General features: G+C 46.4%; 4 protein-coding genes across 4 annotated transcripts; 1 reads left to right on the top strand and 3 right to left on the bottom strand.

Annotated features, from left to right (window-relative positions):
* Positions 1-1,346: 1,346 nt before the first annotated feature.
* Positions 1,347-7,552, top strand: SPPG_01407 (uncharacterized protein). The gene is made up of 15 exons (XM_016749725.1): positions 1,347-1,861; positions 2,006-2,484; positions 2,560-2,697; positions 2,782-2,874; positions 2,937-3,110; positions 3,190-3,312; positions 3,378-3,498; positions 3,556-3,697; positions 3,759-4,410; positions 4,487-4,682; positions 4,766-5,114; positions 5,188-5,693; positions 5,763-5,909; positions 5,975-6,310; positions 6,379-7,552. Exons 1-15 carry the CDS (start codon positions 1,588-1,590, stop codon positions 7,497-7,499), a joined length of 4,851 nt encoding a protein of 1,616 aa, XP_016611994.1. The 5' UTR covers positions 1,347-1,587; the 3' UTR covers positions 7,500-7,552.
* Positions 7,553-8,861: 1,309 nt separating this feature from the next.
* On the bottom strand, positions 8,862-11,323 carry SPPG_01405 (phosphoenolpyruvate carboxykinase [ATP]). The gene is made up of 3 exons (XM_016749724.1): positions 10,799-11,323; positions 10,014-10,702; positions 8,862-9,954 (listed from the first exon to the last, which is right to left on the bottom strand). The coding sequence occupies exons 2-3, from the start codon at positions 10,652-10,654 to the stop codon at positions 8,961-8,963; spliced, it is 1,635 nt and encodes a 544-aa protein (XP_016611993.1). The 5' UTR covers positions 10,655-10,702; positions 10,799-11,323; the 3' UTR covers positions 8,862-8,960.
* Positions 11,324-11,342: 19 nt separating this feature from the next.
* On the bottom strand, positions 11,343-12,706 carry SPPG_01404 (uncharacterized protein; the record flags this gene model as incomplete). The annotated part of the gene is made up of 2 exons (XM_016749723.1): positions 11,343-12,200; positions 12,363-12,706. The coding sequence occupies 2 exons, from the start codon at positions 12,704-12,706 to the stop codon at positions 11,798-11,800; spliced, it is 747 nt and encodes a 248-aa protein (XP_016611992.1). The 3' UTR covers positions 11,343-11,797.
* A 2,658-nt stretch (positions 12,707-15,364) lies between these two features.
* SPPG_01403 (uncharacterized protein) lies at positions 15,365-17,267 on the bottom strand. Its single transcript, XM_016749722.1, has 6 exons — positions 17,152-17,267; positions 17,045-17,099; positions 16,461-16,950; positions 16,294-16,386; positions 15,926-16,221; positions 15,365-15,864 (listed from the first exon to the last, which is right to left on the bottom strand). The coding sequence occupies exons 1-6, from the start codon at positions 17,159-17,161 to the stop codon at positions 15,462-15,464; spliced, it is 1,347 nt and encodes a 448-aa protein (XP_016611991.1). The 5' UTR covers positions 17,162-17,267; the 3' UTR covers positions 15,365-15,461.
* Positions 17,268-17,337: the final 70 nt, after the last annotated feature.

The raw sequence follows: 17,337 nt of genomic DNA, 5'->3' as shown, positions 1-17,337 counted from the left end.
GGGCAGATCGGTTACGATGCGCTGTCCCTTTCACCTTAATATTAAAGGACCTACAGCATGTCTAAGGGTTGGCAACACTGTCCTGAATAATTGTCAAAAGGAATCTACTTTTTTAATTTAGGCTCATGCCCGCCCCGCAAGTCATTGGGCCAGGACTTGCACATTGCGGCATGTCCTGCAGGGATGGGTAGGGTTTCACACTCGGCATGCTGCCTGGGTTGCACTATCAGTCTCCCAGTTTACATAGATCCGCGGAACCTCCTTCTCTGTGATGAGCTGGAGGAAAATGTTGATTTGAAAGCGGAACCTTGTTGCTTTCAAAAACAACGAAACTTGGACTGTCAAGTTGACGAACGGGGCAGGATTTTTGATCGAGATTACGTGACGCGTTGAGCGACGCGCCGGGGTTTGGCCTTTGACGGCTTGCAACAGACTTGTGTGCATTTTGTTGCATAATACTGGTCAATGGCTTCAAAATAATGACTGGGAGCTCTGTTGTCAAAACGTCACTGAAGACTGTCACTTGGGTCATTGCATGTCCAAGCGTCTTGGCATTTTTTTTTGGGACTGGTTTCAGGGCACTTTGAGCGGTATATTGGAGCGCCTATGCTAGCCTGAGATAAGACCCCCGTTGAGCACATTTGAGGGCGAGTCTCTGGAAAAGGACTGTCCAACGAGTTGGAAATAATGCACCCGAGTCATCCCTCGTGCTGTTATGATAAGCATGCACACAATGGTCTTGTGGAGTAAGCCTGATGATGGTATCTCCATATTGCATCAGCATTATTACTTGCAGAGGAGTCCGGCATCTGTTCTCACTCTGTGCAGGAAGTCGCTGTCTTTATAATTGTTACTGTATTCCGTCGTTGGGCATTCTGTGTTCCGTACCATTGCGGCGGTTAACGTTGAGGTGTATAACTGCATCTGCTCGTACTCTCTGCCACCAGTTTATTGCATCTGCCATATAGAATGCTCCAATCTATAGTCTCTGGGTCTGTGTGGTTGGAGGGTGCCGTCAGGCCGGTGTCAATCCTAAGTGTCCCCGAAACCTTTCATGTGTGCAGACGCGCAACGGTTTCTCCCTACCCAATTACATGATTGCAAGTCTCAAGAGCCGATATCCTGGCCCATTTTTAACAATAACCTTTTTGTCTTTTTGGTTTTTTTCAATTCACCTGCTCGCAATTGAAAAACATCAAATCGGCTTGTCGTCTGTTCATGTGCAGGATGGCAACAATACCCTAGCTCGCTCTGACAAGAAGAAACCATAGCATTTCTTCGTCACTGCTTTCGAACACTAAAAGCCCTCGTGCAAAATAAACAAAAAAAGTCTAAATTTCAATAAACTTTTTTTAAAGCGTCGGCAGCGCAAGTCGATCTGCGGAGCTCAACAAACAAACGAAAAGATTTTTGGCTGTGTCAAATGATGACGCTTGACTCGATTTTTGCAGAGGTATGTGGTGTAGCAGCATCTTGTCAAAGGTACTTGAGAGATAAGGCCTTTTTCTTTTTTTATATGTATACCCAGGGCTAGTTAGCAGGCATCTGGAGCTCGCATTTTGCATTCATTTTCAACAATACCCAAGCATGGACAATTCGTCGGTTATGGCTGCCCATTTGGCAAGCCAATCCGCAATGAAACGCGACCTTTCAGAGTCATCTCCCGATGACCAGCATCTGCAGAAAGTCGACCCTTCCAAAGAAGAACAAGCATCCATGGCCGCGGCATCTCCTCCAACGGAAAATGTGGTTCCGGCAGACAAGGTTCCTCATACGACGTTGGATGAGTTGACTGAGGTCGTTATGAAGGGGAGACCGTCGTCGGTTGTCTCAAAGGCAACGTCTGCATCCATTCCACAAGGTGAATAGAATACTGGGATGCGCTTGGAGGGAGCGGGTAGGGTTTTATTAGCGTAGGGGATGTGGGCATTGTACCTATTCGGGTTTGTCTCATTTGCATTCGCGATCTTTAACTCATGCCATATATTGTTTTTTACTCTTGTAGTTCCCCTTCCAACCCAACCAAAACGACTCAACAGCGACAATTTCCGCGCTGCAGGAAAAACTGTTATCGCCGCCAACGTCATTTCACGACCCATTGGACAAGGACCACCGCAGAAACACACCATCACGGCTGCTCAGGCCATGACCCGATTGACCGGCGTGATTTTCGACAATGACGGAGAAATACCGGCGCCTCTCCGAAGTTTGGCTGTAACGGGTATCACGACGATGGATAATATGAAGGCACAGCTAGATGCGTATAAACCACTAGTGGAGCAGATTGTATATTGGGAGAATATGAAGGTTGCTTTTTATTTTACGACTGGGATTATTTTGACGTGGCTTTTCACGCGTATTGGGATGGGGTTTGGGTGGGTTATTGTCATTCTTATCATGGTGGGAGGGGCGTTTCGACGAAACCAGCAGCGGCTCCGCCGAAAGCTACGGAATGATTTGAATAAGCAAATGTCCATGAAGAGGGTAAGATTCGAACCGTCTCCAGAAAATGAATGGGGTCTCCCGCGTTATGCTAATTCCAATGTACGATATGGGCAGTTGGAGACGGATACCGAAACAGTCAACTGGATGAACCTATTTCTGACGCGGTTTTGGTTGATTTTTGAACCGAGTCTCTCTGCTGGTATCAAGGATGCCGTTGATGCCGTCCTCGAAGCCAACAAGCCCGGTTTCCTGGTGCGTACATCACGCTGTTCTTGAAAGATTGGGTTCAACGACATGTAACCGTGTTTTGATGTGCTACATGAACATACTCTATAGGACGATCTGCGATTGACGACATTTACGTTGGGATCAGAAGCACCTCGTGTGGAGGGTATCCGATGTTACCCAAGTACCAGCGATGATATTCTCGTATGTATCGTTATCATCGTATCCAAACCCCCAATTGTAACCCACCGAATTGCGTTTTGCAGATGATGGATTGGGATCTTAGTTTTAGCCCGATTGATGATGACGAAATATCCAAAAAGCAGAGGGAGCATCGGGACGTTCGGAATTCAAAGATTGAGTTGACAGCTCGTGTTGGGAAGGGCGTTGCTTCCATTCCCCTACCTGTGTTGGTGACAGAGATGGAGTTTAAGGGCAAGGTACGCCTCTCGGTTTAGTATACTTGTGTGAGATGCCTTGCACAAGATTTTTGTTGAACCGCTTTTTTTTTTTTCAAAGGCTCGGATCCAGTTAAAGTTTATGACTTCCTATCCGCATATCAAGACCGTCGATTTTGGGTTCTTGGAGATGCCTCATATTGATTTTATTGTTCGGCCATTGAAAGGAATGGATTTGATGGATGTAAGAGACATGATTATAATCGTTTTATTCATGTTGTGACGGCTCTTGACGTGTGACTGTTACAGACCCCTGGATTGAGCTCGTTCCTGACTGATACCATTAATTATTACACGAAAATGTTTGTGGTTGATCCGAACAAGATTACGATTGATCTGGAGCAACTATTGGGAGGGACTTCGGAAGCTGGTGCGTGTGAATAGGTAGATCATGACGTGATGTGCGCTCACATGTTGTCAATGACAGATAAACCTGTTGGAGTGCTCCGCGTCTCATTGTATGAGGCAAAGGGGTTGAAGAATATGGAACTTGCCGGAAAGAGTGATCCATATGCACTCTTGTTTGTGGGTGGCAAGCAAGTTGCGCGGACCAAAACCATTGATAATACGTACGTTGCGAAGCGTTGTTGGATTGGTGCTTGTTTTAGAGTCTTGATATTTGTTACATAGGCTTGATCCAGTTTGGGACGAAACATTTCATATCGTCATTACGAAATCGGATTTAACGCAAACGAGCAGTAACTCTGATGAACTCAAAATCGAAGTGATGGACTGGAACAACCTTCAAAAGGACAAGTCCATGGGTGTCACGGCCTCGTTACGTTTAGCACGATGGGTCAAACTCCTTGAAGACGATAGAGGACAGGAAGCGGATGGGTTATCCCGAGAGGAGCGCGACCGGCTTTTACATGAATGGGGATCCCCGTTTGGTGATGATACTGTCGGGGACATTTGGAAAAAACTTTCGATTGGCGACTCACAAAAAGGGGATGTACGATTCAATATGGCGTATTTCCCGGTTCAAGAACCTCTGGCTGGTACACCAGCACCTGACATCTATTCAGGAATTCTTCAAATCACTGTTCATCAAGCAAAAGAATTACCATGTTCCAAGAATGCGAATACGGATTGTTCTATTGAGCAAGATGGGATGGAGTTGTTCCGGACGCCTGTCAAGAAGAAGAGTAATAATCCAGTGTGGGATGCGCCGTTTACGGTGTTTGTGAATGAGTTGGATATGGCAAAGTTTAAGTTTAGGGTGTGGCAGGGGGGACAGGCGTTGGGCGGGTGTGATATTTTGCCGAGAGAGTTTATTGGAAAGGTAGGGGATAATCGTTCTGTGTCGATCGGTGATGCAAATGATGACTGTTGTCCCTCTTTTTTTTTTTGATATGTAGGAGTCAACGGACGATTGGTTCAAGCTTTATGGCGGAAAGGAGGCTTCTGGCCGATTACGTGTCACGTTTAAATTCACACCCGTCGATTTGGAAGGTGGAAATCTGGACCGAAGCAAGATTAAGCGGCGAAATCCGGCTGGATTGCTTCGATTGCATGTTGTTGAGGCCAAGGGGTTGATGAATGTTGAGATGATGGGTAATGTCTTCTTTTTCTTTTGATTGTGCATGCCTTGGCATGTATTGGGGCTTGATCTAATGCATGTCCGCTACACAAAAAAGGTAAATCCGACCCGTATACCAAACTCAATTTAGCTGGCCGAGCCTTTGGCGCAACACACGTCAAAAACAACACCCTGGATCCAAAATGGGACGAAATCTTTTACGCAGTGTGTTACAGCAAAAAAGAGCAATTGGCGCTTTCATTATGGGATTGGAATGATTTCAAAAAGGATCGAACGTTGGGGAGGGTCGAGTTTTTGGTTGGGGATCTTGTCAAGGAGGATGATGAGGATGTGGGGAGTGGGGAAGAGTCCATGGTGGATGAAGCGGTTGGAATGAGGCCAGAGGTTTTGGCGAGGTTGGAGAGGGATGGATTAAAGATTGTGCGAACGGGGTTGACGGCTGATGTGTAAGTCACTTTGATCCGATGATACCTTCTTTTTTGATGTGTGGGGCCTTTGTTTAATAATTTTTTTTTAAAGGTGGGCACCCGTTTATATTTACAAAAACAAGGCTGAAGACCTCTTTGCCGAAACAGCCGAAGCAACGCCTCTCGGTTCTAACGAGCAGCTGGACCACCACCGTTCAAGCGTCAATGGCATCCCTAACGTTCTCTCACTGGACGGAATCGCCAGTCTAGCCACCTCAGCAGCCTCCAGTGCTCGCCCATCCGTTATCACCGGTACAAAAGAACCCCGACAAAAAGGCTTTATCCATTTCGTCCTTGATTATTTCCCTGTTGTATGTGACAAGATTATTCATCCGGAACGCATTGTGGATCATAAACGGTCTAGGGAGAGTATCGGGACACAGTATGGATCGTTACCGTCTGTGGCTGAGGAAGAAGAAGAAGATGATGAGGAAATTAAACGCCAAAAGGAGGCGTTGCAAATTGAAAAGCGACAGGCAGTAGAAGAGGCTCAAGAGGAACAGGAACGGGTGATGAAGAGCAAGAGGGAGAGGATTGAAGGCATTTTACGTGATTTCCGTACGTGATATTATGAAATTTTGGTATTCAAGAGTTGGTTTTTCATGTATTTTTTTCGTTTTTTGATAGATTCGGGAATTGTCATGATACGCGTTCATGAAGTCCAGGAATTATGTCGGACTGGAAACATTTATGCAGAGATTGTGATGGATGATGATGGACCTATTTGGAGTACGCGGACCAAAAAGCAGACTGGATCTGCTAAATGGGATGAATGTATGTTTTTTTTTTTTTGTATTGTTTTTTACGAAAGGTATCCCACATTCATCGGTTTTACGTAGCATTGGACAAGTATATATCTCACGTCAGTACCCATACCTACACAATTCAAATCCGACATCAACCCGAAAAGGACCGCTCCATTTCCGATCCCATTATCGGGCACTGGCGGGGAGATATCACGACCCTGATGGGTCGGTCCAATTATTGGGTCCCGTTATTGGATGGTGAGGCAGACCAAGATGGAGTTGTTGTGGGTGTTGTTGGTAAAGTGCGAGTTAGTGTTGGGTTTGCGCCTGTTGCTGTTGAAGGGGATTCGAGTGAGACGGGGGGTGGGATGGGGATGGTGCATTGTGATGTGTTGGAAGCTAGAGGGTTGGAGGCTGTTGATAGTGGGGGTAAGTTTTTTTTTTTTTTTTGTTGGTGGGTATTTTGCATTTGTTTTGTTTACTTTTGTTTTTGGTAGGAGCTAGTGACCCTTACGTCCAAATCTACCTCAACGGCTCCAAAATCCACAAAACCCGCGTCATCAAAAAAACCCTGGACCCAGTATGGAACGAAACCTTTTCCTGTCCCGTTACATCCCGTCTCCGCTCCACTCTTGAATTCCGCGTCAAAGACTGGAATAATTTCGCCAAAGACGTGACACTGGGCACGGTCCGTGTCCAACTAGGTCGTCTTGTCCCTAATACCGTCGTAACGCATGAGTACCCCCTCGAAGGCGCCGCAGGTGGAACCATCAAACTCCGCATGTTTTTCGATCCCCAAGCGATCGAGTCTCGTCGGAATAGTACTGTGAACGTTTCTTCGAAATCGGATGTACATGATGCGAGTGCGCGATTGGAGGGTGAAGAGAGTGGGATGACGAAAATGGGGAAAGCAGTCATATCCCGATTGGCGGGTACGACTGTTGGATTGGGTAAATCCATGATCGATTCTGGTAGTGATAAGAAAAAGACCAGAGGAAAGGGGGTTGAAGCTATTGCTTCTGAGCGGGGTATACTTACTGTTGATGATGATGCAGCGAATGTCGCCGTACCGCCTTCATCGCCAGTGACGCTTCCAAAGGGGACAACCACCCTCCATATTCTTGAAGCCCGTAACCTGAAACCAGTCGATACGAACGGCACATCGGACCCATTCATCAAGGTAGTTCAAACCCATCATGGAAGATTAAAAACCCTCTACAAGACGCATGTGATTAAAAAGAGTTTGAACCCAGTGTGGAATGAGAAATGTGTGGTGGTGGGTCCGCCTTGGCGTGTACGAGTGCTAGTGAGGGATCATAATACTGTTGCGAGGAATGTCGAGTTGGGGGAAGTGGATGTGGATTTTGAAGAGTGGTTTTCGAATCAAGGGGAACAAGAAGAGGATATGATGAGAGTTGAGAAATGGGTTCCGTTGTCGTTGGGTGGGACGGGGGAGGTTAGGCTTTTGGCAGAGTATCATCGGGATTTGAATGGGACGAATGGGAGTGTTGGGAGTGGGAGGAATAGTGTTGTTTCTGTTGGCGGAGGTGAAAGTCCTGGGAGTGTACGAAAGGTTTTTGGTGGGTTTTTGGGTAAAAAGAGTCGAGATAGTTTTTGATGAATGTTTGCGTATTTTTTTGTATGTGCATTTGTATGAAATATATGTATAAAATAATGTTTTTTCTTTTTTTTGCAATTTCAAATCTTTGGTACTAGAGATTTTATATACATGCTGCATCCCAATCACATGAACCGCATCCTCCATCATCATCCCTTTACTTTTCCCATCCCGAGCACCACAAAATTCACCCCCCCAATACACCCCCACACCCAACAACAACTCCTTTTAACGCACCATACCAAACCCTTTTTCCAAAAACCTCCCAAACCTCAACAACACCTCTAGCACTCGTGACAATCCAATCCCCCTCCAAAAACGCACACTGAGCATTCCGCATGCCTTTCCACATTCGTTTCATAATCCCATACCGCGTATCCAATAACAAAACTCTGCCCAATGTATCCGTTAATAAAGCGTACATATTGTTCTTGGCCGGCGTAATCGATAAAAACCTTCTAGGAGGGTCCTTCCAAACCAACACTGGCGACACAGACTCTTTTTTAAATAACAAAGACTTGGATTCCACCGTCGCATAAAACGTTAGTTCTTTTCCAACAGTAATCATCCGATTTGATACAATGTTGATCGAAAATGTTGCAGAGAGTGGGTAAAATGTCGTTGGAATGAGATCCCATGGTCCATTTCCCAATGCATATGCGTCTGAATAGGGTGGTAAAGAGTGTGTGGTGGACAAGAGTGTTGGGTCCATGGCCATTGAGGTTTTAGAGTGTTCTAATGCGATCCGGAGGGAGATCCATAGGGATGGGGCATCGAGTGTTGTGTGTCGAGTAGGGGAAATGATTTGGAGGGTGGTGTGGAATTTTAGGCATGTGATGGGGTGCGGGAGGGTAAATGTAAATAAAAGTGTGCCCTCGTTGGAATAGAAGCCGAGAACCCCTGACTGGGAGCCTGTGACGAGGACGCTGGAAATGGTTTCGGTGGTCTTGTTGAATGTTGGCATGTAGATTGGTAAGAGGAGGAGACTTGTTATGGGTTCTGTGAGGGGGAGGGTTGCAGTTGGTGTGTAGGTGCCGTTGGATGCATGACAAAATAATAGAGTGGTGGGAGACGAGAGGACGAGTGTGTGGCCGTCAAAAGAAACAGTCGAGAGACACGGCGGCGACGTCTCGTCCGTGTCCCCCCAATCGACATCCCAGCCGGAATCAGAATCCGAGGAGCCAGACGGGCGAGTGGATGGAGGGCTGCGCAAGAGATCGTAGACGTGGGGTGGGATGCTGCAAAAGGGCTCGACCCGCACCACAACGTCCGTCATTGTCTTTTGCTTGTGAGTGAGCCCCGAAAACCTCTACACAGCAAGAAACGCGAACGTCATCGGTTGTATCACGTGGACAATTCACCGTCAAACATGTGTATAACAAAATTCATATTTTTCAAAATCATATGGATATTATATTATTATATAAAAGTCTTGCATCACACACACACACAAAAACGGGCTTATATCTGGGGACCGGCAGCAATCACTTCGGGAGCCGCCTTGTCGGCATACGTCTTGAAATTCGCGTTAAACAAGTTGGCCAGCTTGTTGAGCGTCGTTGCATACGACTCTTGGGTGCCGCTCCACGTCTTTGCGGGGTTGAGAATCTCAGAGGGGACACCCGTGACGGCCTTGGGGATGGGGAGGTTAAAGGTGGCATAGTTTTCGTATTCAGCCTTGGCCAATTCGCCATTGTGGATCGCGTCGATAATGGCACGAGAGTACTTTAGGGCAACACGCTTGCCGACGCCGTAGGGACCGCCGTTCCATCCCGTGTTGATGAGCCATGCGTCCGCCTTGTGCTGTTGCATCTTTTCGGCCAACATGGTCGCGTACTTTACGGGGTGCCACACCAGGAACGGTGCGCCAAAGCAGGTGGAAAAGGTGGCTTGGGGTTCCGTGACACCTTCTTCCGTGCCGGCAATCTTTGCCGTGTAGCCAGAGATAAAGTGGTACATGGCCTGCTCGGGGGTGAGCTTGGACACGGGGGGCAAGACACCAAAGGCGTCGCAGGTGAGGAGGATAATGTTTTTGGGGTGGCCGCCGACGCAGGGAATCTTTGCGTTGGGAATGTACTCGATGGGGTAAGCGCAACGCGTGTTTTCCGTCTTTGACGAGTCGGAATAGTCGACAATGCGCGACACGGGGTCGTAAACGACATTTTCCAAGACGGAGCCAAAGCGAATGGCATTGAAAATTTCGGGTTCCTTTTCGGCGCTCAAGTCAATGCACTTTGCGTAGCATCCTCCCTCAATGTTGAAAATGCCATCGTCTGACCAGCAGTGCTCATCATCACCAATGAGGAAGCGGTGGGGGTCGGCCGAGAGGGTGGTCTTGCCGGTACCCGAGAGACCGAAAAAGAGCGACACGTCGCCGTCGGGGCCCTCGTTGGCCGACGAGTGGAGCGACAAGACGCCGGCCTTTGGCATGTAATAGTGCATCACTGTAAAGATACTTTAAAAAAGTTTAGTAAAAGACATGAAATGATTTGCAAACTACACGCGGGTGCTCACCCCTTTTTCATCTCGCCGGCATACTGTGTGCCCAGAATCACCATTTCAGCGCGCTTAAAGTTCAAGCAGATACTGGTGGTGGAGGTCATGCCGGTCGTGTATCGGTTGGCAGGGAATTCACCAGCGTTGAAAATGGTAAAGTCGGGTTCACCAAAGTTGGCCAGCTCCTCGTCAGTGGGACGAATCAACATGTTTCTCATAAAGAGGGCGTGGTAGGCACGGGCGCATACAATGCGGACCTTGATGCGGTATTTTGGATCCCAGCCGGCAAAACCATCAAACACGTAGAGACGGGAGCGCGTGTTTAAATAGTCAATGGCGCGTTCGCGGTTGACCATAAAGGCATTTTCCGACATTTTGACATTGACGGGGCCCCACCAGACATTGTCCTTTGACGACTCTTCCTCAACGATACGCTTGTCCTTGGGTGAGCGACCCTTTTTGGCACCAGAGTCTGTGACGAGGGCACCTGCGGCAGTCAGACCTGTTCCAACCTCGTGTTCAAGGGCCTCTTCGTACAAGACGGGAACGGAAGCGTTCCTGATAATGGGCTTGTCATAGTCGACACGGGCGACCGTGTGAAGGGCCTCGTGAATTTCGTCGTGAATTTCGTCACCGGTTGTGCGGCCGTTGGCAATCATGATTGTATGTGTGTGTGTGTGTAAGCGAGTGTTGTAACAACGAGGTGACTAGCAACAGAAAAGAGAGAGAGAGGATGAGTGAGTATATGAACAAACAAACAAAAAAATGGCGCAGGTGACCTGCAACCCCAGCAGGCAACTTACAGAAAACGTGTGTGTGTGTAAAAGTGTGTGTTGGATGGGGGGGAAAGGAAGGTCGAGTCAATGAGAAGGGGGGAAGAGAAGCAAGTCACCTTTTATAAGAAGCAAGTGTGAAATAATAAAAAATAAAAAATAATAGGAAAGAAACGGGCAATGCGGGAAATGCCAGTAAGAGACCGTAAACACCCGATCGTAAACAAGCGCCCTGTGCACCTAGTTCCTATGCCCTGGAAAGAATCGGGAACAAGTGAGGCGCGCGCATGTGACATGAATGACGTGTATAATGAAAATAAAACGACAATAATCCGATACTATCCGAATACTATCGGGTGAATACGTGAGTAATGTATCCGATGAATTCCGAATAGAAGAGAGAGAATTGTCACATGATCAAGCGTGTGTTGTTTGTTTGTTGTTGTTGTTGTAATAGAGAGAGAGAGAGTAAGAGTAAGAGAGAGAGAGAGTGTGTGTGTGTGTGAACGAGAAGGAAAGAAAGAAAAAAAAAGAGAGAGAGAGAGTAAGAGTAAGAGAGAGAGAGAGAGTGTGTGTGTGTGAACGAGAAGGAAAGAAAAAAAAAAGAGAAAGAGAGAGAGAGAGAAACAACGTGAACAATCTCATTCATACACTCACACACACACAGAGAGAGAGAGAGAGATTACATACAATTGGGAGAGAGAGTGTGTGTGTGTGAATGTGAATGTGAATGTGAGAATGAAATCATGCGAGTTAAAGTCAGTTGAATTGATTATTATTATATATTATGATTCATTTACTCTCTTCTTCTTCTTCTCTCTTTCTCTTACTCTCTCTTGAAGTCAAGCGTTTCTCTCTTACTCTCTCTCTCCACGATCGCTTATTTTATCACGTGATATGGGATCTTGTGTGTTTTACAGACTCATAGACACTTTTTATATCGCTATCTTACTGATTTCTACCCATCTATTTCTTTTCTTTTTTCTATATTCTCATTATCTATATTCTTCTCATGGTTGCTATGACGCTCTAATTCTTGAGGGTAAGCTCCTTTTCAATAACGGCACCCACATTCAATCCCAACTCCATAAAGCTCAACGGTTTGGCACTAGGCTCCCATCCCTCTTCAAACGGCAACCTCTCGTCCACAAAGAACCCTTTCGCATAGGGTACAGGAACAGAGTATCCGTACTGGTGTCCCATGATCATCAGGAACGCCGCTCCTTCGCCGTGCGCAAGTGCGAGCTGCTTCCTGTCGAGCGTTGCCTTGGGGTTCCGGTCCTTGGAATCCTTTTGGCGGATCTTGCGGGCCCGTGCAATCGAGGTTGCGTCAAGGCGTTGGGTTTGCGGGTCCCTCAATGAAACAAGTTGGTCATAGAGAGTGCGGTTGAGAGAGTAGTTGTCATGGTTGGGGTCCAGGTCATAGTCGTTTCTAACGATAAAAAACTGTGAGTTACGATATAAAGGTGGATATAACAGTAACTGCACATTCGCAAGAGCATCACGTGATATTCTCTCTCAAGTCCACGTGTTATCACGGGATGTTCTTGACTGAAGTGCCGATAGTTTATAAAGTTTTTTGTTTTTGATTTACCTGGTCAAACTGGCATCGTGCTCAATCCCCAAATGCGTTCTCAAATCATCCAATCCAAACACAGATTCACCCTTTTCATTCTTGCGGTTCGGAATAACGTTAAGAGCAGCTTGAGCCAGCGCTCCACACAAGACAGGATCGCATCCAATCGTCTTCAATCCAGCCGTGTATTGCGCAGGTGTAATGTCTTTACCGTTCCGGTTAATGAGCCCGTGGTTGGCAAGCGCGTTGAGAATGGGGCAGGGAGAGCGCACATCTCCTGCTGTCGGGGCTTGCCACGCGGGAACGCTCGCGGCTTGAGCCAGAGATCCGAGGATGAGAGGAACAAACAGGAAGGACAACATGGTCAGAAACACAAAGACAAGTGAAGAGGTGAGGAACTTGAATAGAGTGAAGAAGGCATCTGGAAACCTAGATATTTATATTGGAGATCCTCAACTCGTTTTGCAAACCGTTCTTTTTTTTTTTTGCAACGAATTGAGTCGGGCCATCTCAACTCCCCCTCCCGCCGCCGCCAGTCTTCTCATTTTTTTTTGGTCTTTAACCACAACGAGCAATGGTCCAAAACCAACCAGAATATAGATCCCAAAAGGCAAAAGCACATGGCATGGCCCACATTCCCCTCTGTGGCATGTCTGAGAAGTGTCATTGCAAGCGTGTCCTTTGTTTTGTTTTTTTTTTGCTTGCAGTCTTTTTTTTTGAAGTACAGGTGAACGGGATGGCCATTATGCCGCTCCTTTCCAAAAAAAGTTGTTGGAAATGGTGTTATTGCTTGTGCATGCTGCTCTCATGTGGGCGGCGGTGCGGAGTGAAGGAGTTGGGTAAACTCCGACAATTGGGCGCAGACGACATTTTTCAAAAACTTTTTGGTTGTCGGCTTGCCATTTGAGAGTGCATTTGAAAGCGTTTTTCTGCACAGGGTCATCTTCCTAGAGGGGTCATCATTATTTCTTTTGGGGGTTTTCTGTTTCTGTGGCCCAAACGAATATCGGAAAATAACATTTTTGTGGTTTTAGTTTGTAAACAAACATGGGGGCGCAGATTGGCATTTTTGGACCTTCACTCTGGCATTTCTTTTGGATTTTTCGGTTCTGTGGCCCAAACAATATCGGGAAATACAGTTTTTTTTCTTAAATGGTTTAAAGTTATACCCCCGCATAAAGTAGGGCTTTAATGTTGCAGAATAGAAATATAGCCACTCTCCACCGTTTGGCTCTCCACAAGGAACCCAACCCGAGAAGAGATGGCATAAAGTTCTCCTTATCACCTCGACAATGTGGTGATGAATAACGGTTGTAGGAGTGAAAGTAGGGCTTTAATGGGCAGAATAGATAAATGGGCTCTCGCGCCCGTTTGGCCCCCGTTCACAAGGCTCTAGAGTTCTTCTTATCACCCAAGGCGGATCAACAAAGTGGTGATGAATAACGGTTTGTAGGAGTGACAAGTAGGGCTTCAATGGGCAGAACAGATGGCCCCGGTTTACAAGGCACACATGCCGAGAAGAGATGGCATAAAGTTCTTCTTATCACCCAAGGCGCATCAACAAAGTGGTGATGAATAACGGCTGTAGGAGTGACAAGTAGGTCTTTAATGGGCAGAATAGAAAAAATGGGCTCTCGCGTCCCGTTTGACTCCCGTTCGGTAACTGCCTACAAGGCACATCTAGCCGAGAGCATAAGCTCCAATCACCCAAAACCATATGGCCGAATCGACAATACAACAAATCCTCAATCCGCGAAAATACCAAGCCATTTCCTGGTTGAAAACTATTCATCCCACTTCCTCACAAGTTAGTTGCACATTAGTGAAGAACATCACGTGATTACCCGTGAACCTGACGACGATGAGAGAGAACATCACGTGGTGTTCTTCATTAATGTGCAACTTAACGACGAGGTCAACTTTGTTGAATTCCCATTCGGTTGCTGCCGACAAGAACTCTGTCCAAAAAGTACACAGCCATGGGCAGAGAGGAAGAGGAGATGGCAAAAAAGTGGTCCTTCCAATCACGCAGAAATGACCAAAATCAACAGTCCATCCAGAAAACCTTAACCAGTTTGGGAATAGCTACAGATGCTACAGATACTTTTGCATGGTGTTATGCATTCCGCACTATAACTGCCAACATCGTCATCTGCCGGAATACGAAATACGTTGGACAGGTCGAAAAACCATGCATGGTCGAGTGTGCCCAAAAAAAGAAAATCCCACAAATGACATCATTTCACACCCCTATTGGAACACTTTTGTTAAATACATGCGCAGCATCTACAGAAATCACACCAAGCAATCATCAAAACACTCTTCTTTAAATCCCAATCCATTCTTGCCAACCCTCCCCTCCTTCAACCCTCCCAACTCAACACAAAAGAATGGAAAACCCCATCAAAGAATTCCCCCAAATCGTATCCACCCTCCTCTCAACAAACCCCGAAAGCATCCAAAAAACTCTTGAAAAATACACAACACCAAACGCAGAATTCATACACCCATTCTTCATTGCTTCCGGTCAAAATGGGTTTGGAAAGGTGTATTTAGAGTGGGGGAGGATGAATAAACGGTTTCCCACACTTGTTTTTCATGATTTATGTAAGATACCCCACATTTTCTTTTTTTCGTTTGTTTTTTCAGAACTTTTAAACAATACACACACACTTTTAGATTTAAACACGCATAAAACAAAACTCGTATCAGACATATCCTACGAATTCAGTCCCATCATCTACCCCTCACCAAAACCCCAAACAGCCCGAGTGATATCCATCATCCACCTCAAACCCATCCAAAAAGAAGACGGGAAAACAAAATACTATATATCACGTCAAGAAGATTATTATCCTACAGCGGATATCGTCGGTGCCGTCATTCCGCAACCGTTTTCTAAAGTGGGGTATTGGGTTACGGTTTGGATTCAGTTTTTCATGTATTTTTGGGTGGTTTATGCGTTAGGGGGTTTTGCGAGGGGTTTGGACAAGGTTTTGGAGAGGGTTGGGTGGAGGGTCGTTACGACTGACAAGAAACTTGTGTTGGAATATGAAAAACATACATAGTTTTCCCATTGCGTCTCCAAATAAAATGTATACATTGATTGTAACTCCTTTACGAGTCCCCCTCTTCTTCTTCTTCTTCTAGATCCAATAACCCCACCCCAGAACATAACCTCACAACCCTCTCCCCCTCCTCCCGCCCAACACTCGACAAAAACCCATTAATCAAATCCACATCCTGCAACAACAGTGCTTTCTGGAATTCCGGTGCAAGTTCACCAAACACTCGAGATCGCTCACGTTCCTCCTCGGACGCATCCTCTGAAATCGGTAAAAAGTATGTTCCGTCGGGTCGAGTACAGGATGCGAGGCGTTGTTCGAGGGCGGCGCGTTCGGCGGCTTGGGTTGCGGATTGTTCGGCGAGGAGGGTTTGTACGCGGGTTTGGATTCGGGTGTAGGTTTCTAATACGTCCTTGTGGAACATGGTTGAGGCCGTATGGTTGGGTGATGAGAGACTAATTTACAAGTTTGATCATTGCTTTTCCGTTATTCAATATGAGTAGGCTTAGGACATACCGGGTAAAAAACAGTCGTACGCCATCTCCACCCAACAATGCACAATACTGCAACAACAACGCTTGCTGGACACACTGTCTCGCTTCTTTATCCTGTCCGTCCATTTGCTTCCGAAAAGCTTCAGCGAGAATCATGTCTGAATAGCGTTGTGAGACCAATGTAGGGTTTTGGAGAAGAAACGCAAAACTCTGTTCCATTGTAGAAATTTTTGAAAAGGCCTCGGCGGGGGGGTATGTGATACGGTCGGCCTCCTCGTCGTCTTCTTCCGACGGTGGTGGTGGGGGAGGGTTTGACTGCTAATGTGAACCAGCCGTATGGAATGATGAGCACCCAATAGAGCGAACCAAAACAAAAACAAGAAAACATACAACATGGCTAGCCCCAGCTCCATTGCCGGGTGTATGAATCGTTTCAATAACCGTCTGCTTCTCGTTTGGCTTGACGGTTTTTTTAGACATGACCTACTCCCAAAAAAAACAAGAAAAACATGAGCAAAACGCACATTCCCAAGAAAGCACGCTACAAAATCCCATACCGTCTTATTAAACCCCTCCTTCAAATCATCCACCGTAACCTTCTTCTTAGCCTCCTCCTCCTCCCTCCTCACAACATCATCCACAAGCTTTTGTCGTTCCCTAATCCTCGCAACAGCACCCTCAACAACACTCTGAACATCCCCACCCTCCAACTTTTCCAAAACACCACCAAAAAGCTCCGAAAACTCAACCCGCCCTTCGACAAATACATCCGGTTGAACAGGCCCCCACCGTGCATCCCAATCCATTTCCAATCGCTTATAGTACGCTTCAGTTAATTCCTTGTCCCATGTTTTTGCCACACCCACGAGATGTCGACATTTTGATAAAGCGTCTTGCGAATCTAAGAGGGTTTGCAGTGCGGATTGGGCTTGGGTGTTGATTTGGGTTTCATGCGATAGGCATTCAAGTTTTACTTTTCGGGCGTGTCGTTGTCGGTGGATTTCGGATTGGCGCCAGCGAACCATGGAGGCTTTGTCGACATTTGGACTAGTGCGTAAAAGAAAAATGTGTAAATGTTTATATGGTTTTTTTGGGATAAGAACTCGTAGAGTTTTCTTTGGGTTGAGGGTTTTTTACGTACTGGCATTCGAAATCTTCGTCATCGCTTAATTCGAGTTTATCCCATTTGCTGTAGTCTATGTATATTGTGAGTATGTTTTATCTCATATTGGTATTTGGGTTTCTTACCTAGAGGCATTTCGCTTTCGTATGATGATTGCAACAAAGTTGCGAGTTCGGACACGTTCCCTTTTTGTACGCGTGTACAGGATCTTTGGTTGACAAGCCACTACGCGCGATCGTGGCAGCTTATCCCATCTACTTTACAAAAGACCCAAACAAGTGATAAACATATTGCAAAGCGTGAAATGAAAC

Source organism: Spizellomyces punctatus (genome assembly GCF_000182565.1).
Source record: "Spizellomyces punctatus DAOM BR117 chromosome Unknown supercont1.2, whole genome shotgun sequence".
NCBI lineage: Eukaryota > Fungi > Chytridiomycota > Chytridiomycetes > Spizellomycetales > Spizellomycetaceae > Spizellomyces > Spizellomyces punctatus.
Note: the sequence above shows the minus strand (reverse complement) of the source record. Positions and strands in the feature narration are given on the sequence as shown.